The sequence below is a fragment of the Musca vetustissima genome, unplaced genomic scaffold, assembly GCF_032173495.1.
Source record: "Musca vetustissima isolate MV318-11 ecotype Yass unplaced genomic scaffold, APGP_CSIRO_Mvet_v1 utg11625, whole genome shotgun sequence".
NCBI lineage: Eukaryota > Metazoa > Arthropoda > Insecta > Diptera > Muscidae > Musca > Musca vetustissima.
This window is the reverse complement of record NW_026885638.1, coordinates 14,449-29,132: the sequence shown is the minus strand read 5'-3', so window position 1 is coordinate 29,132 and position 14,684 is coordinate 14,449. Positions and strand designations below refer to the sequence as shown.

Below are 14,684 nucleotides of genomic sequence, written 5' to 3'. Positions count from 1 at the left end.
CATTTATTTTTTTATTTTTCAATTTAGTTTTCAAACAACTTGAACTGGAATCTCCAAAACACATAACCACGGATACAATTTTGCTAGCACCACGTAGCTCCATTCAGTTGAAAGCGAACTTAGACGATGTCCTCTATAGACTGTCCAGTGATAGTAATGCCATTGTTAAAGTGACGCCAGATGGTATTGTACGGACACAAGAGACTTTGGGCAGAGATTTAGTCATTGTATGTATATGTACCAAGGGCAAACACCCAAAACAAAACCTAAATCCAACCATTGACCATACTCACCTGTTGTTGTTTTTCTTTTCTTCTATTGTTGTTGCAAACTTTTTTATCTCCTTCGTTCGCATGAACCGTAAAAAGGCGAAAACATTTGATCAAACTTTAGCCATTGGTATTGAGGTTAAAAATGTCCAATACATTATGGCCGCGCTGGTGTATCCCACAATCAAACTAAAGAATACCGAAGAGAAAATTCCACGTGGCATGAATTTCGTGTTGAAAGTTTCATTGCATGACAATTTAGGCAATGAATTCTCGCACAATATCGAAGATGTCAACGGCTTGAAATATGATTTATCTCACAAGGATATTGTGGATGTTCAAATTGGCAATAATTTAACTGTTGCGGTAAGTAAACTAAAGAATGATGTACATATGTATGTATGAAAAGTTTTGTTAGTTATCCACGATGACGACGACATAGTTCTATGCAATGTATAACTTTTTCTAGATTAAAAGTGAGAGGGGTTTTTGGGTTTAGTTGTGATATATTTCTAATTAGTCTTGTTGCGGTAGATGCGTAAAGTTTAAAAGAAAGATTATGTTATGTCATATTTAAACTTGTAATCTCCTGCTAGCACACATTCAACGGCATACCAATTTATAGTAACAGATGTGTCGCCAGGGCTATACTCTGGAGTTCAATACTGTTGGTGCTACGTAATGCAGAAAATGAAAAGAAATAGTAGTTAATTTTTCTTCTTGGGATATCATATTGTAGCATAGTTTTTTTTTGTTTCTCACCTGAAGGAATACTACAGTAGGTTTCACAAAATCGTTTCGCCAAATCGTAGAATAAAGCAATAAAATGTTTACGATAAAACGACAAATGACTAACATCTGTAAAACAAATATTAGAAGGAATTTTTGATGTTAAAATGGACCTCGCACAGATAGGCTGGATAGGAGGTAAAAATCGACCATACCTGTTTTAAACCATTTACAAAAAATTATAGTAATAATGGATTTCTTTTATTATAGTAATAATGGAAACTTATTATAATTATAGTAATAATGGAAAATTATTTTGCAACATACATTTTGCAAAATAAGTTTCTCTAGTGTATTTATTTATAACTTTGCTTTCTTTCATTTGAGGTGACGTAATTATTATAACATAATATAATATTTATTTGTATTATGTAGTCTATGTATACAAAACAGAAAAAAAAAACATCGAACAGATTTTAGGGATTTACAAAGTATTTCAAGGCATGCCCTTGAAGTAACCTGGGTCAGATATGTGCTTCAAAAATTTCGCGTGGGTGCGAAGTAATAACATCGAAGGCTCTACCATACCTTAGTTATAATTCCTAAGGTAGGATAGAACCTTATAATTCCTAAAGTATAATAGAGCCTTCGATGTTACTACTCCGCACCCACGCGAAGTCATGTTAAAAATATGCAAAATATATGCAAAATATGCAAAAAATATGCAAACTATGCAAAAAATATGCACGGTATGCTAGGTCGATATGCAATAAATATGCAAAAAATATGCACGGTATGCTAGGTCGATGCAAAAATATGCAGAATATGCAAAATATGCAAAAATATACAAAATATGCAAAAATGTGCAGAATATGCAAAAATATGCAGAATATGCAAAAATATGCAGAACATGCAAAATATGCAAAATATAGGCAAAAATATGCAAAATATGCAAAAATATGCAAAATATGCAGAATATGCAAAAAATATGCAAAAATATGCAGAATATGCAAAATATGCAAAAATATGCAGAATATGCAAAAATATGCAGAATATGCAAAAAATATGCAGAATATGCAAAAATATGCAAAATATGCAAAAATATACAAAATATGCAGAATATGCAAAAATATGCAAAATATGCAAAAAATATGGAAAAATATGCAGTATATGCAAACATATGCAAAATATGCAAAAATATGCAAAATATGCAAAAGTATGCAGAATATGCAAAATATGTAAATCTTCATTATTAAAAAAGTCATTACATTCGATAAAAGGATTCTTAATAGGAATATTTAGTCGCTTGAAAAGTACGAACAATAAACCGATTATTTGAAAAGGTTTGAGTGACTCAGATGTCTTTTGAAATCACATTTCAAATGCTATGTTGTATACGTAATTATATATTATGTATTAAATTCAACCCGGAAAGAAATCTTAATCGGGTGGAAGAACAACACCATTTCATATGTCAAATACTAGGAAAATATTGAAATGGTATGTTTTAAATGTACAGCTTTATTCTTACAATACTAAATAAACCGAAAATCTGAATCTTTTCACATATACAGTAGAGGACATTCGTTTGAGCGCATATGATGTTTTTGAGATTTTGCTATGAAAACACATTATTGTCATATATTTTTTTAAACAAAATTGTGAATATATTTAGGGTGTCGAATATCAAATTCAAACCAAAAACATTTTTCATACACTTTTTGAAATAACTTAAAATAAGTCATATTTTGTTGTTTTTGTATGGACCAAACTATTATAGTTGCAACGAAAAATGTAAATAAAGATGTGGTAAGATCGAAGCCGAATTTCTGGGGGGAAGTCAAATGGTATGGGGTGCATACTCGTACGAATGTAAGCTTCCACTTTGTGATGTGTCTACCAAAATGGATTCTGAAATGTATAGCATTTCCAGATTAAATGAAACCTTTTACAAATTAAATGAAACCTTTTCCAAATTAAATGAAACCTTTTCTAAATTAAATGAAACCTTTTCCAATTGAAATGAAACCTTTTACAAATAGAATGAAACCTTTTCCAATTGAAATGAAACCTTTTACAAATAGATTGAAACTTTTTCCAAATTAAATGAAACCTTTATTCTTATCTAAGGAAATATAATATTTGCACTAATTTTAAACCAATATTTGAAAATTAAATCAAAGAATATTAACAAATATAGTTGTATGGCTATGTAATTAACATAAATATTCTTTAATTCGGTGTGATTTCATTTAATATCTTTACTACATAAAACTAAATAAATAGTAATACAAACTGACAAACTCTTGACATTTTAATAAATAAATAAATATTTAAGAACAAGAATTGAATACCCGGTCCTAAATGCAAAATACATATTTGACTTAATAAATTGTTGATGATAAGGTACCGGCTTATCTTAATGAAGGGGTTCCCGACTTGTAGCTTGTGGGATTTTCAAAACCATGTCCATAACGTAGTTAGAAAAATCTTGCCGAGTAAGCTTTTGAATATTTCGCTCGATTACATCAACAATGTTGTTCCATTGAAACGTCACACAGCTTATCATCAACAATTTTTTAAGTCAAATATGTATTTCGCATTTAGGACCGGGTATTCAATTCTTGTTCTTAAATATTTATTTATTAAAATGTCAAGAAATACCCCAGTTTGTATTACTATTTATTTAGTTTTATGTAGTAAAGATATTAAATGAAATCACACCGAATTAAAGAATATTTATGTTAATTACATAGCCATACAACTATATTTGTTAATATTCTTTGATTTAATTTTCAAATATTGGTTTAAAATTAGTGCAAATATTATATTTCCTTAGATAAGAATAAAGGTTTCATTTAATTTGGAAAATGTTTCATTCTATTTGTAAAAGGTTTCATTTCAATTGGAAAAGGTTTCATTCTATTTGTAAAAGGTTTCATTTCAATTGGAAAAGGTTTCATTTAATTTGGAAAAGGTTTCATTTAATTTGGAAAAGGTTTCATTTAATTTGTAAAAGGTTTCATTTAATCTGGAAATGCTATATAATGAATTATTAGACGTTGTTTTAATAACACATTTTGATTAAAAAGAGGGCAAAGATATAATTTTTCACCAGGATAATGCTTCCATTGAGCCTCGAAGCAAACAAAAACTTGATATAAATATTTTACCACAGACGGCTTGCACTCCATACTGTCACCCTTTTGAAAACTTATACGAGATTACTGTGACAAAAGTATACTACTCGACATGAATTTTTCTTTTATAAATTACCTTAAATATGCTGTGAAGGAATGCTGGTTAGATATCAGCATAAATACTCTCCATAATTTGGTATACTCTTTGTCAAACAGTATTATATCTGTTACTTAAAATAGCGGTGAACATGCAAAATGTTTTTGATTTGTATTTGATATTCGATACACTTAATAAATTCACCATTTTGTTTAAAAAAAATATATATAACAATAATGAGTTTTCATAGTAAATATAATACAAATATTCCTTTTTATATTTAATGAACACCATTTCACCAAAGCAATTAAGATAAATTAAATAATAAATCTACAACAAAATATATACCTATTTCTACACATATTATATTGGAATTGTATGTATACATCACATGCGTGCCACTTGTCCGACTTAGATCCTTTTCTTTAACAGTAAAATAAACTGCAGAAATGTAGTTTGAAAATTTGGAAATTTATATAAATGGTTCCCATTTATATAAATCTAAGGAAAACGCTTAGAATATTCGTGAAAATTAGTATCATAAAATATAGCAAATTTGCAATAATGTGCTAATTTATTCAAAATAGACTGTAGTGGCACATTTGTGATTCTTAACGAATGGTTTTGAAATGGGTGTTTAAGGAAGCATTTTGTCCGCCTACGAATGATTTTGCTTACAATGAAAAACATTCGCATTCGAATAAATTTGTTTAGTATGAATCAAATGTTTTTGTATTTCAACTGCGGATAAACATTCTGTTTGTATATCCTGTACTATTCTATACTCGTAATGATTATTTTTTTCTTTCGATATTGACGACAATATATTTATAAATCTATTCAGCTACTATAATACAGGGATTTTCTTAGGGTCATTACTGTACTCGTACATATTGCATTGCGCAAATACGTTTGCGTAAAATCTTTGATACAGTGACCGCATTTTGGCCACAAGTTTTCAACTATACTGACCGCACGTAAACCTGGTCTTAAAACTAGCAAAACTTGTGCAGGAAACTTTCCCACACCAACATTAGAGTGAAATGAAAAAAGAAGAAGAAAAAACGAAAGCAAAAGCAAAGAAAAAACTTCCACAATAAGCGTCTTAGAATCTCAGTCATGGTTGTCTTTTCTATAATAGTTTTTATTTGAGTTCTATGGCAAAATAACCACATAGACTTGGTTTTGGCATGCCACTATCGCGCAGCAGGAAATCTGCCACCAAATGGGGGTTTCTCTGACAACAACGATGCATAACAACAGCTCCGAATGAATAGCCCATATATGTATGTACATAGATAGTTGGTTGGTTGGTGGCAAATGCTTTTTGCGTAAAACTCCTGTTTGCTTTTCTTTCATTTTTTTGCCACTGATGATGATGATGACAGTACACATTTTACGGAAATAGGTGTTTTGCGAATACAGCAGTGGCGAGTGGTCGGCCGATGGGTAATGACGATGGTGTCACCACGGCTATCAAAGTCCTTGGTCTGTTACGAAATAAAAATGCAATGCGTTACGTCGCAACATAATCCCACTTGGCTATGGTTTTCTTTTTCTCAAGTTATGTGCTATATGCGAAGGAGGGGAGGGGGATGGGCGAATGAGGCTGAGTGAATGTGCGTGTGTGTTTGTTTGTTTGGTCAGTCATAAGGTAATATTAAAATTTCCAAAGAATGTGGAGAGAGAACGCAGTGGGGGCATATCATATCCGGTTCAGTTTCCACAAGTCGTCTGTCCTTCGTTTTAAAGCCACAACATATTAAATGGTTCGTTATACTAGAACACTGCCAGTGATGGTAGCAGGACATTTATTCCCGTAGGAATCGTCACATGCACGGTGTGTGTTTTGTTGTAGTTTTTCATTTAATATCTTCAGAGGATTTTGTTGTGGAGTTATTTGTTAGATATACGTTGTTGTCGTACTATCCTATTTGTTTTGTCTTGTTCTATCGTTCTCCCTCTCTGTCTGAAATTACAGTAAATCATATTTATATTTGTTATTGTTGCTGTTGTTGTGTACATTTTAGATAAATCTGCCACGTGAAACGAGCAACATGATTGCCATAAGTTTAAAGGATGCTACGGGAGTTAAGCATGCTGAGGATTATATCAAACTGTCAGTTGGCGATTCCAAGCATATTTATCCAACTAAGGTAAGTCATACTACAACGTACAACATATTGCATTTAAATTGAAAATATGAACACACACACACATCCATTTGTGTCGGTGTGTATATTTTCGAACATTTTAAAACCAGGACAAACAACATACATACATCCATATAAACAACGAAACACAGCCACAACAACATTTAGAAATGTTGTTGTACATAAAATAAAAACTAAAAAAATACAAAGGATCATGTCATTGATTTATTTGTATAAGACGACGGTTCTGTTTCTAATATCGCATAATAAAACATTCCTTTAGTATTGTAATACATAATCTTACGAGGGTTTGAGAAAACAGTTACTTAATTGAAATATACAATCAAATGTCGAATGTCTGACAACTTTGAATGCTTAATTCTTAGTACATATCTTATTTAAATTTGCTATAATAGATTTTTTTTATAAAATTATTACAGGTCACTTTTTAATGTAATCACAAAAAATTGTATATATTTTTTGAAAAATTAGGATTTGTTTCATACTGGGTCATGTAGGTAATTAATGGCTCTCAATTGCGATGTGATCTCCGAGAATCTTTATTTTTACATTTAATTTGCCGATCAGATCCTTATAGGTCAGTGACGTTTTATCCACCATATGATGGTTACGATGGCTATATTTTTCCATAAAATCCAATCATTCACGAAAACAAAGAAATTATGCTGGCTTAAGGTAGTATTTTAAGTTCCCTAGATGATTATCTGGTCTTATGAAGAGCCAATCTGATATAGTTCAGAAAGTAGCGTTCTGAAAAGGTCTACTTTCTGTATCATTACTATATGTATTATTGAAGGCCAGATCATTTTATAAGAGGTCAACAAGGTTTCCTTAGCTATAAGGTTAAAGGATCGAATTAAAGATAATAACAATTGGTTAGCCTACGAAAGTAATATCGGCACATCCAGTTGTTTCAGTCTTGCATAAGACAAATCGGTGCTATGACTGTCGTTACAATACGATAAATTTGTCGTTAAAAATTATGTGGAAGATAGAATAAAAAACTTTTGTTATTTGAATTTTGCCTTGTAAGGGAAGTGATCATTTTTTTTTTTTTTTTTTTTATCGTACGTTCCCACGCCTCACTTTCCCACCCCTGCCGACCGAGGGGGCGACCTCCCCTTTCGTAGGGATCGCGTACGCATCATAATCCGCATTATGATGGAATATGAGAAGGGATAGAAAACCAGCTACAGAAATCTACTTCAACAGCCAGTTTGTTATTAAGTTGTATTATTCATTTAAAAATATGATTATATTAGATTTTATTAGGTCTATATTCATGCAAAAGTCTACGTTAGAATACACAGAATTGAAATCAATACACATTTTACTAAGTGGATCTCCCATAGAATAATTTGTGCGATGAAAATCTACGTATAATGGTTGATAATATCTACTTGATCGAAAAGGAACATTTATTCTAATGGATGAAATTAGGAAGTCTGAGGGTATATTACCGCTTAGTATTTTAATTACTATCATAGTGTTCAACATAATACGTCTACTTTTTAATGTTGGCAATCGAATTAATTTTAACCTGCTAGTGTAAGAAGGCAACACAAAGTCACTATTCCAATGTAAACCTCTCAGCGCAAAAATTAGAAATTGTTTCTGCACTGATTCAATTTTATCGGAATAAATTGTATATTGGGGATCCCATACAACAGAACCATATTCTAATATGGGTCGCACAAGAGATGTAAAAAGTTGTTTTGTAATGTAGGGATCAGAGAATTCTTTTGCCCATCGTTTTATAAATCCTAAGACACCGTGGGCTTTGTTTACCATAGAAATAACATGATTATTAAAATTTAATTTTGGATCCATTAAAATACCAAGATCAACAAATGAATCAACAGTTGATAAAACAGTACCATTAATATTGTATTGCCTTGTTAAAGTAGAAGATCTGGAAAAACACATATGCTTACATTTGTTTAGGTTTAAATCCATACAGTTTAATTCGCACCATTGAAAAAGGTTATTTAAATCATTTTGAAGTAAATCAGCTTGCTTCATGGAGTTATGGGTGATAAACAACTTGACATCGTCAGCATACATTAGCAATTTGGAGTGGATTATTGCATTTGGTAAATCATTTATAAATAGAAGAAAGAGGAGTGGACCTAAATGACTTCCTTGGGGAACGCCGGAAGGAACATTAATGGATTTGGAGAGACAATCATCAAACAAAACTACCTGTGATCTATTTCTCAAATAAGATGATATCCATTTAACTAAATTTATACTGAAACCAATTTGATTTAATTTATATATTAAAAGTTCATGGTTAACCCTGTCAAAAGCTTTACTGAAGTCAGTGTAAATCGTGTCGGTTTGATTACGCTGAATAAAACCTTTTATGACGGTTGAGGAAAATTGAATAAGATTGGTAATGGTTGAGAGGCCACTACGAAAACCATGTTGATATGGGCTTAAGATTGGCTGAACTTTATGAGAAATTACATCAGTAATCAGTTTTTCGAATAATTTTGGAATTGCACTTAATTTAGCAATTCCTCTATAATTCGAGACATTAGTTAAGCTACCAGATTTGTGTAAAGGAACTATATAGGATTTCTTCCAGAAGGTCGGAAAATGACTATATTTCAGGGAATAATTAAACAATAGCGTTAAAGGGATAGCTAATGTATCTGAACAGTACTTTAGAATTATGCTAGGAATGCCATCCGGACCTGGACTTTTAATTGATCTTAAATTACGTAGATTTTTAGAAACATATTGACTTTGTAAAAAAGGCATAGATATTTGATCTATCGTCGATAATTTATAACTATATGTATCTTTATTTGGACAGGGTGAATATGAATATGTTGTAGCGAAAAAATTTGCAAAGCACTCTGAAATTTCAGAGTTTTTCTCAAATGTCTGATTATTGAATTTCAGGATGGTGGGCTTTGACGTAGCTTTTCTTTTTATATTAACGAAGTCATAAAAAGATTTAGGATTGGATTTGAAATTAAGTTTAATCTTGTTTAAATAAAGATTGTAAAGTTTTCGGGACTCTGACGTATATTTAGACCTTGCGACAGCATATTTAGCATAATCTATAGAGGAGCCTGATTTTTTATATTTTTTAAAAAGTTTATTTTTATAATTTTTAATACTTGAAAGCCCAGATGTGACCCATGGATATCGTTCCGAGTTTCTAACTCTAACAATGGGAACACATTCTAGAATAAATTTATTTAGGATATCATAAAATTTATATACTGATAATTCTAGATCAATATGACCCTTACAAATAAATAATGTGCTCCAATTTACGTTTGAGATAAGTGCGTTTAGCTTTCGGAAGTCAGTTTTATTATAATTAGGAACAGATTTAAATGATATTAAAGAATTGTTGGTAGCTAAATTATTATGCATCATGGATATGCATAATGTAGGATGGTAGTTATCTTCGGGAGTACATACTGGAGGTATTCTAATAATTTCAAAATATTGTGTATAATTCACAAATGCTAGATCTAGAATTCGATCATAACAATTTGATACGCTATTTATTTGATAAAGATTTATGTCGCTAAAACGATTTACAATTTCAAAGGTATATAAGTTTACATTTGCATCAGATGTCAAAGGTGTTAGAGCCTCAGAATCTGGCAATGAAAGCCACTTTACAGACGGCAGATTAAAATCGCCGAGAACTAATATTTTGTCAGAGTCATTCATTTTGTTAGTGATTGAATTTATTGCTAACAAATGCTGATTATAAATATCAAGTTGCGATGAGGGAGGAATGTATGAGCAAGTCACAAATAATTTAAAATTTTCTAATTCAATGGATATGCAAATAAATTCGATATCAAAACAGTTTAATTCAATTAAATTAGTGGAATATTTGGCATCAACTGCAATAAGGACGCCACCACCTTTTTTAAGAACTCTATCTTTTCTAAATATTTGATATCTAGAACACAAAATTTCACTATTTAACACGGATGGTTTTAACCAAGTTTCAGAAAATACTATAACATCATAATTAAACCCAAGGCTATCAGAGAATAATCGAGTTAATTTTGTGTTTAACCCTCTTACATTCTGATAGCAAACATTGAGAAACATATTTAGTTTTTTGGCAATATTTCAGCCCTCTGAGGCAAATGAGCTAAATTTTCAGATCTTTCCAGAAATTCCTTTACAAATGCATTAGCAGGCCAAAATTCTCTCGAAATTAGTCGATGAAACATACTTTCTTCTACTACGATTTTAAAAGATGATCTACTTTCTGAGAAAGCAGACCGGAGCTTATAACAACGTAGAAAGAAATTTCCATCGATTTTTGATTTTATATAATAATTTATATCCTCAGCCGAGGTATCTGGTGCAAACCTAGATACAAATACCATTTTCCTGGTGGGAGCCATAGATAATGGTCTTTGACCAGGTTTGAGGGAATTGCTAGTGCCAGCTACGGAAGACGCATTAGATGATTGAACTGATGATTCCCGATTTCCGTGAGTAGGTTTTGAAGTCTTTTCCAGACTAGCACTACTTATACTCACAGATTTTGGATTTATCACTTCATTTACATCCTTAACGATTTCCGAGGCCGAATGTGACGCAACACTAGCATATGTCTGGACACAATCAGTTTCCGTTGTATCTGTGATATTGACGGAAGGCGATTGTGGCACTGTATTCCCAACAGAAACTGTGGGTTTGCGACTAGGCACGACTTTATTGGGAGCCTTTTTCGCAGACCTTTTACGTTTCTGCCCAGACACAGACGGTGATGATACAAATTCATCAAGCTCTTGGTACTTGTCGAACAAATTCGAAAAATTCTCAAATCGTTTTGATAACGATGTAAATTCCTTTTTCATCGAACCAAGCTCCGACTGCAAGTCTTTTACAAAGTTATAAAAGTCAGCTGAAAGTTTTCGACAATGGACACAGCACCAACGGACACCAACATTATCCCTAATTGTGTCCACTACTTTTGCATTAATTCGAGCACATTTAACGTGCCATTGATTAAGGCAAAACCAGCATGTGACACACAACTCATCATCTACGGAAATATTACATAACTCGTAAGGACAAACCATTTTTAAAAATTATTATTATTATTATTATTTTTTTTAAATAATTTATGAATTTACTGGAATTTCTATCCCTTTAATTTCTTATGAAACACACAATTTGGCAACTCTGTTTTGAGATGTCAAAATAACAAAACAAAATAAAATTAAAAGAAATGTTACAACAACAATATAAGCTAATGCAACAAAGGAACAAATTGGGAATGGAATCAAAATGCCAATAAGAATTAAAAAGATTAATTAATATTAGGAAAAATATGTTATATTTCACACTTCCAATTATATCAAAATGCACAAAAATTATTTCACAACACTTTTAAACACCGTTACCACAAAAACACAGATTATATTGTTAGAAATTAAATATTTTTTAAACGAGCACAGAGCACCACAAAATTAGTGAACATTCACGACAGGGTTGCCAAACGAAAATAATTTTTAAGTAAGTTATTTATACTCTTACGAGTCGAGCTTAATGATCAATGAAATACAAATTATCAATATACCAATATAGGTAGGTTCTTCTCCTGGCTTTCCTGTTCATTGCAAAACTTAGATCATTACGCTCGACTCGAAAGTGTATAAATAACTCACTTAAAAAGAATAAAAAACTATAAAAATATTTTTTTTCAATTCTATTCGATTATATTCTATTCAAACAACTCATCATTGGGTTTGCAGCGAGTCAGATATATAATAATCTTATCCCAAAGAACAAAGATATAAGCACATCACAGAAACTCTTTTTCATGAAGATATAGTTAACCTCCATTCCATAAAGAAACACGGACATTAATAAAGCATGACCATCTTTGTATTTTATACAGAATGGTAAAAAATTTTTGACATTGTATAATCTCGTGAGGCAAAGATTAACTTTTGAAATTTCAAATTACAATCAATTTCAAAGCCAAGACACGTCACAGACTGCGAAGAAGCAATCGATTTCCCCTGCAAGCGTATACATCGTTGAATAGGTAAATCGGAAGCCAACTAGAAATTCGACCAATATCACTATCAAGTGCATAAATGCAACTAGTTATGTCAAGACATGGACTATATTCTAAGAAGAATATATATTCTAAGAAGAATGCTGAACATGAAGATACAAAATTGCAAGACGGAAGACAACAATTATAAAGGTTTAAATTTATAGGAATATAGGCTTTTAAAATGAGGAGTTAACGCCTATTTTGCATGCACCTGATTTTTATTTTGGGTTCCCCTGTATAATAGAATTTTTAATTGTATGAAAAAAAAAATACAAACTTATCATCTCCGTCAATTCTCACTTTGGGTTTTGGCCTCCATTCTTTGAAGAAAAAAAATAACGGTTCTGTTTGTACGGGTCAATCTCATTGAATGTTATTTGCAATATTACCGATCGTTAACTGTGGGTTTGCAGCACTTGATAGGTTCTAAGAACTTAATTTGCGAATGGATGCCACCGGCAGTGTACTCGGGCTTCCTGCTATTGGACACGATTATAGGGATGACTGATAAATGAAAAAAGCAGGCTGGCACGAGTTTTGGTAGCAGAATGTCTCTGAATATTTGGCAAGGATTCATATAATATTTGCCGGTATCGAACTAAACTTCGAATCTTTTGGCTTCTGCCATAGGTGCAAAGTAAATGCCATACAGAAACCCTCAACTGTTATGGATTTATTTTGGTCTTCCCTATCATTCAAAACCTCCATCGTATGCACGTACTTAAAAATGGATTGCATCCTTTAGTTGAGCTCTTTGGGTCATTTTAGTTATATTCTAAAGAACATTGCATATTTATTGTCAAAGGAAACGTTCAGATGTTGCTGACATCAACCAAACCATTCTAAACTAAGCTAAACAATACCAAACAAACCTCCAACGCAAGCTGCTGTTGTTTGTTGCACTTGGCGATACTTTGTTGGTAGGTATTTGTATTTTGTTGCTGTTTTTGCACGTCATTCATTGTCTTGTGTTGTTGGCCCATTTTCAACATTTCTCCCCCAGCAATTTCTCTTTACTCTAATGGTCATTATTTAGTTTGTCCATTTTCGGACATGTTGTATTGACATTTTGATAAGCACCTACCTACCAAACGGGAAGGAACGAATGAATAGCCGGGGAAACATCTTAAAAAGTATCGTTTTAAGAGATTAAATCGTTTGCTGGCAGACGTGCTTCGTATGCTGAGCAAGTACATTTCTGATTATTTAATAAACTTTAAAATATACTGGTATATGACTGTTATCATCTACAAGGTGAGCTACAGTGAAAAGCAAAACAAAGAAGGTGCAAACTCATTTCGATAGATTGCAGTGAGAATCACATGTTAGTCTTAATAATTTTTCTACAATATACAACAAAAAAATGGCTCTTGATTAGTTTTCATTTATAGCAAATATATGTATTCATTGAATTTGACAGAATTGTGTAAGAACAACATATTTGGTTTGTTATTTCTTACAAATTATTATTTTTATGTAGTGACGTAGTCTCTGTATATATGTACACATATTATAAACGGTTATATTGTGTTTGATCTACACTGTATTTCAGATATAAGTAAATATTTTTTCCTTCTCACTTTCGTTGTCGTCGAATCCAGTTTTCTGCAATCATTTTCTTTATCAAAATAATACAAGACACACAGAACCGATGCGACAAAAAAGGTGTTGAAAACAGATACAGTTCATTGTAAACGCCATAAATTGCAATAGAATTTTCTTGCTTTTCTTGAACTTTAAATGGAAATATAGAAAATAATGATTGCGAATATAATTTTATGGCGTTTTGAAAGTGTTTGCTTCTGCTGTTGTTGCTGGTTACCGCCACTGTTACCTAACGATAAAGTAAATGCATTCATTGCGAATGCAATCAAATTTTATGCCCTTACAAACGACAGAAACGCCACTATTACCATAACGATTTCCATGGAAGAAGCGAAAGGAAAGAAATGAATGGAAAAGAAAAACAAACAAGAAATATAAATGTCTTTTAATATCAGACCACTAAACTATTTGTTGTACCGACAAAGGTCGAGTATGAATAAGGGGAATTGAAATTCCATTTAGATAACAGCAAGTTTTCATTATGAATATAAAAAATCATCATGTAGTCGGGTTTTGTACCGTGGGCATTCATTGAAGTATATTAAGAATCGACAAACAACATACATAGTTGGTAGAATTTAATCCCACTAATTCTGCAGGATCTAC

The 14,684-nt window shown here is 31.7% G+C and overlaps 1 protein-coding gene across 1 annotated transcript in view; it reads left to right on the top strand.

The window, feature by feature from the left end:
• LOC133332859 (nuclear pore membrane glycoprotein 210) overlaps positions 1-14,684 on the top strand; it is a 39,597-nt gene that overhangs the window by 10,478 nt on the left and 14,435 nt on the right. Inside the window, exons 13-15 of the mRNA XM_061541228.1 lie at positions 28-227; positions 369-635; positions 6,266-6,391. Coding sequence (XP_061397212.1) covers positions 28-227; positions 369-635; positions 6,266-6,391 — 593 coding nt within the window. The remainder of the gene's footprint in view (positions 1-27; positions 228-368; positions 636-6,265; positions 6,392-14,684) is intronic.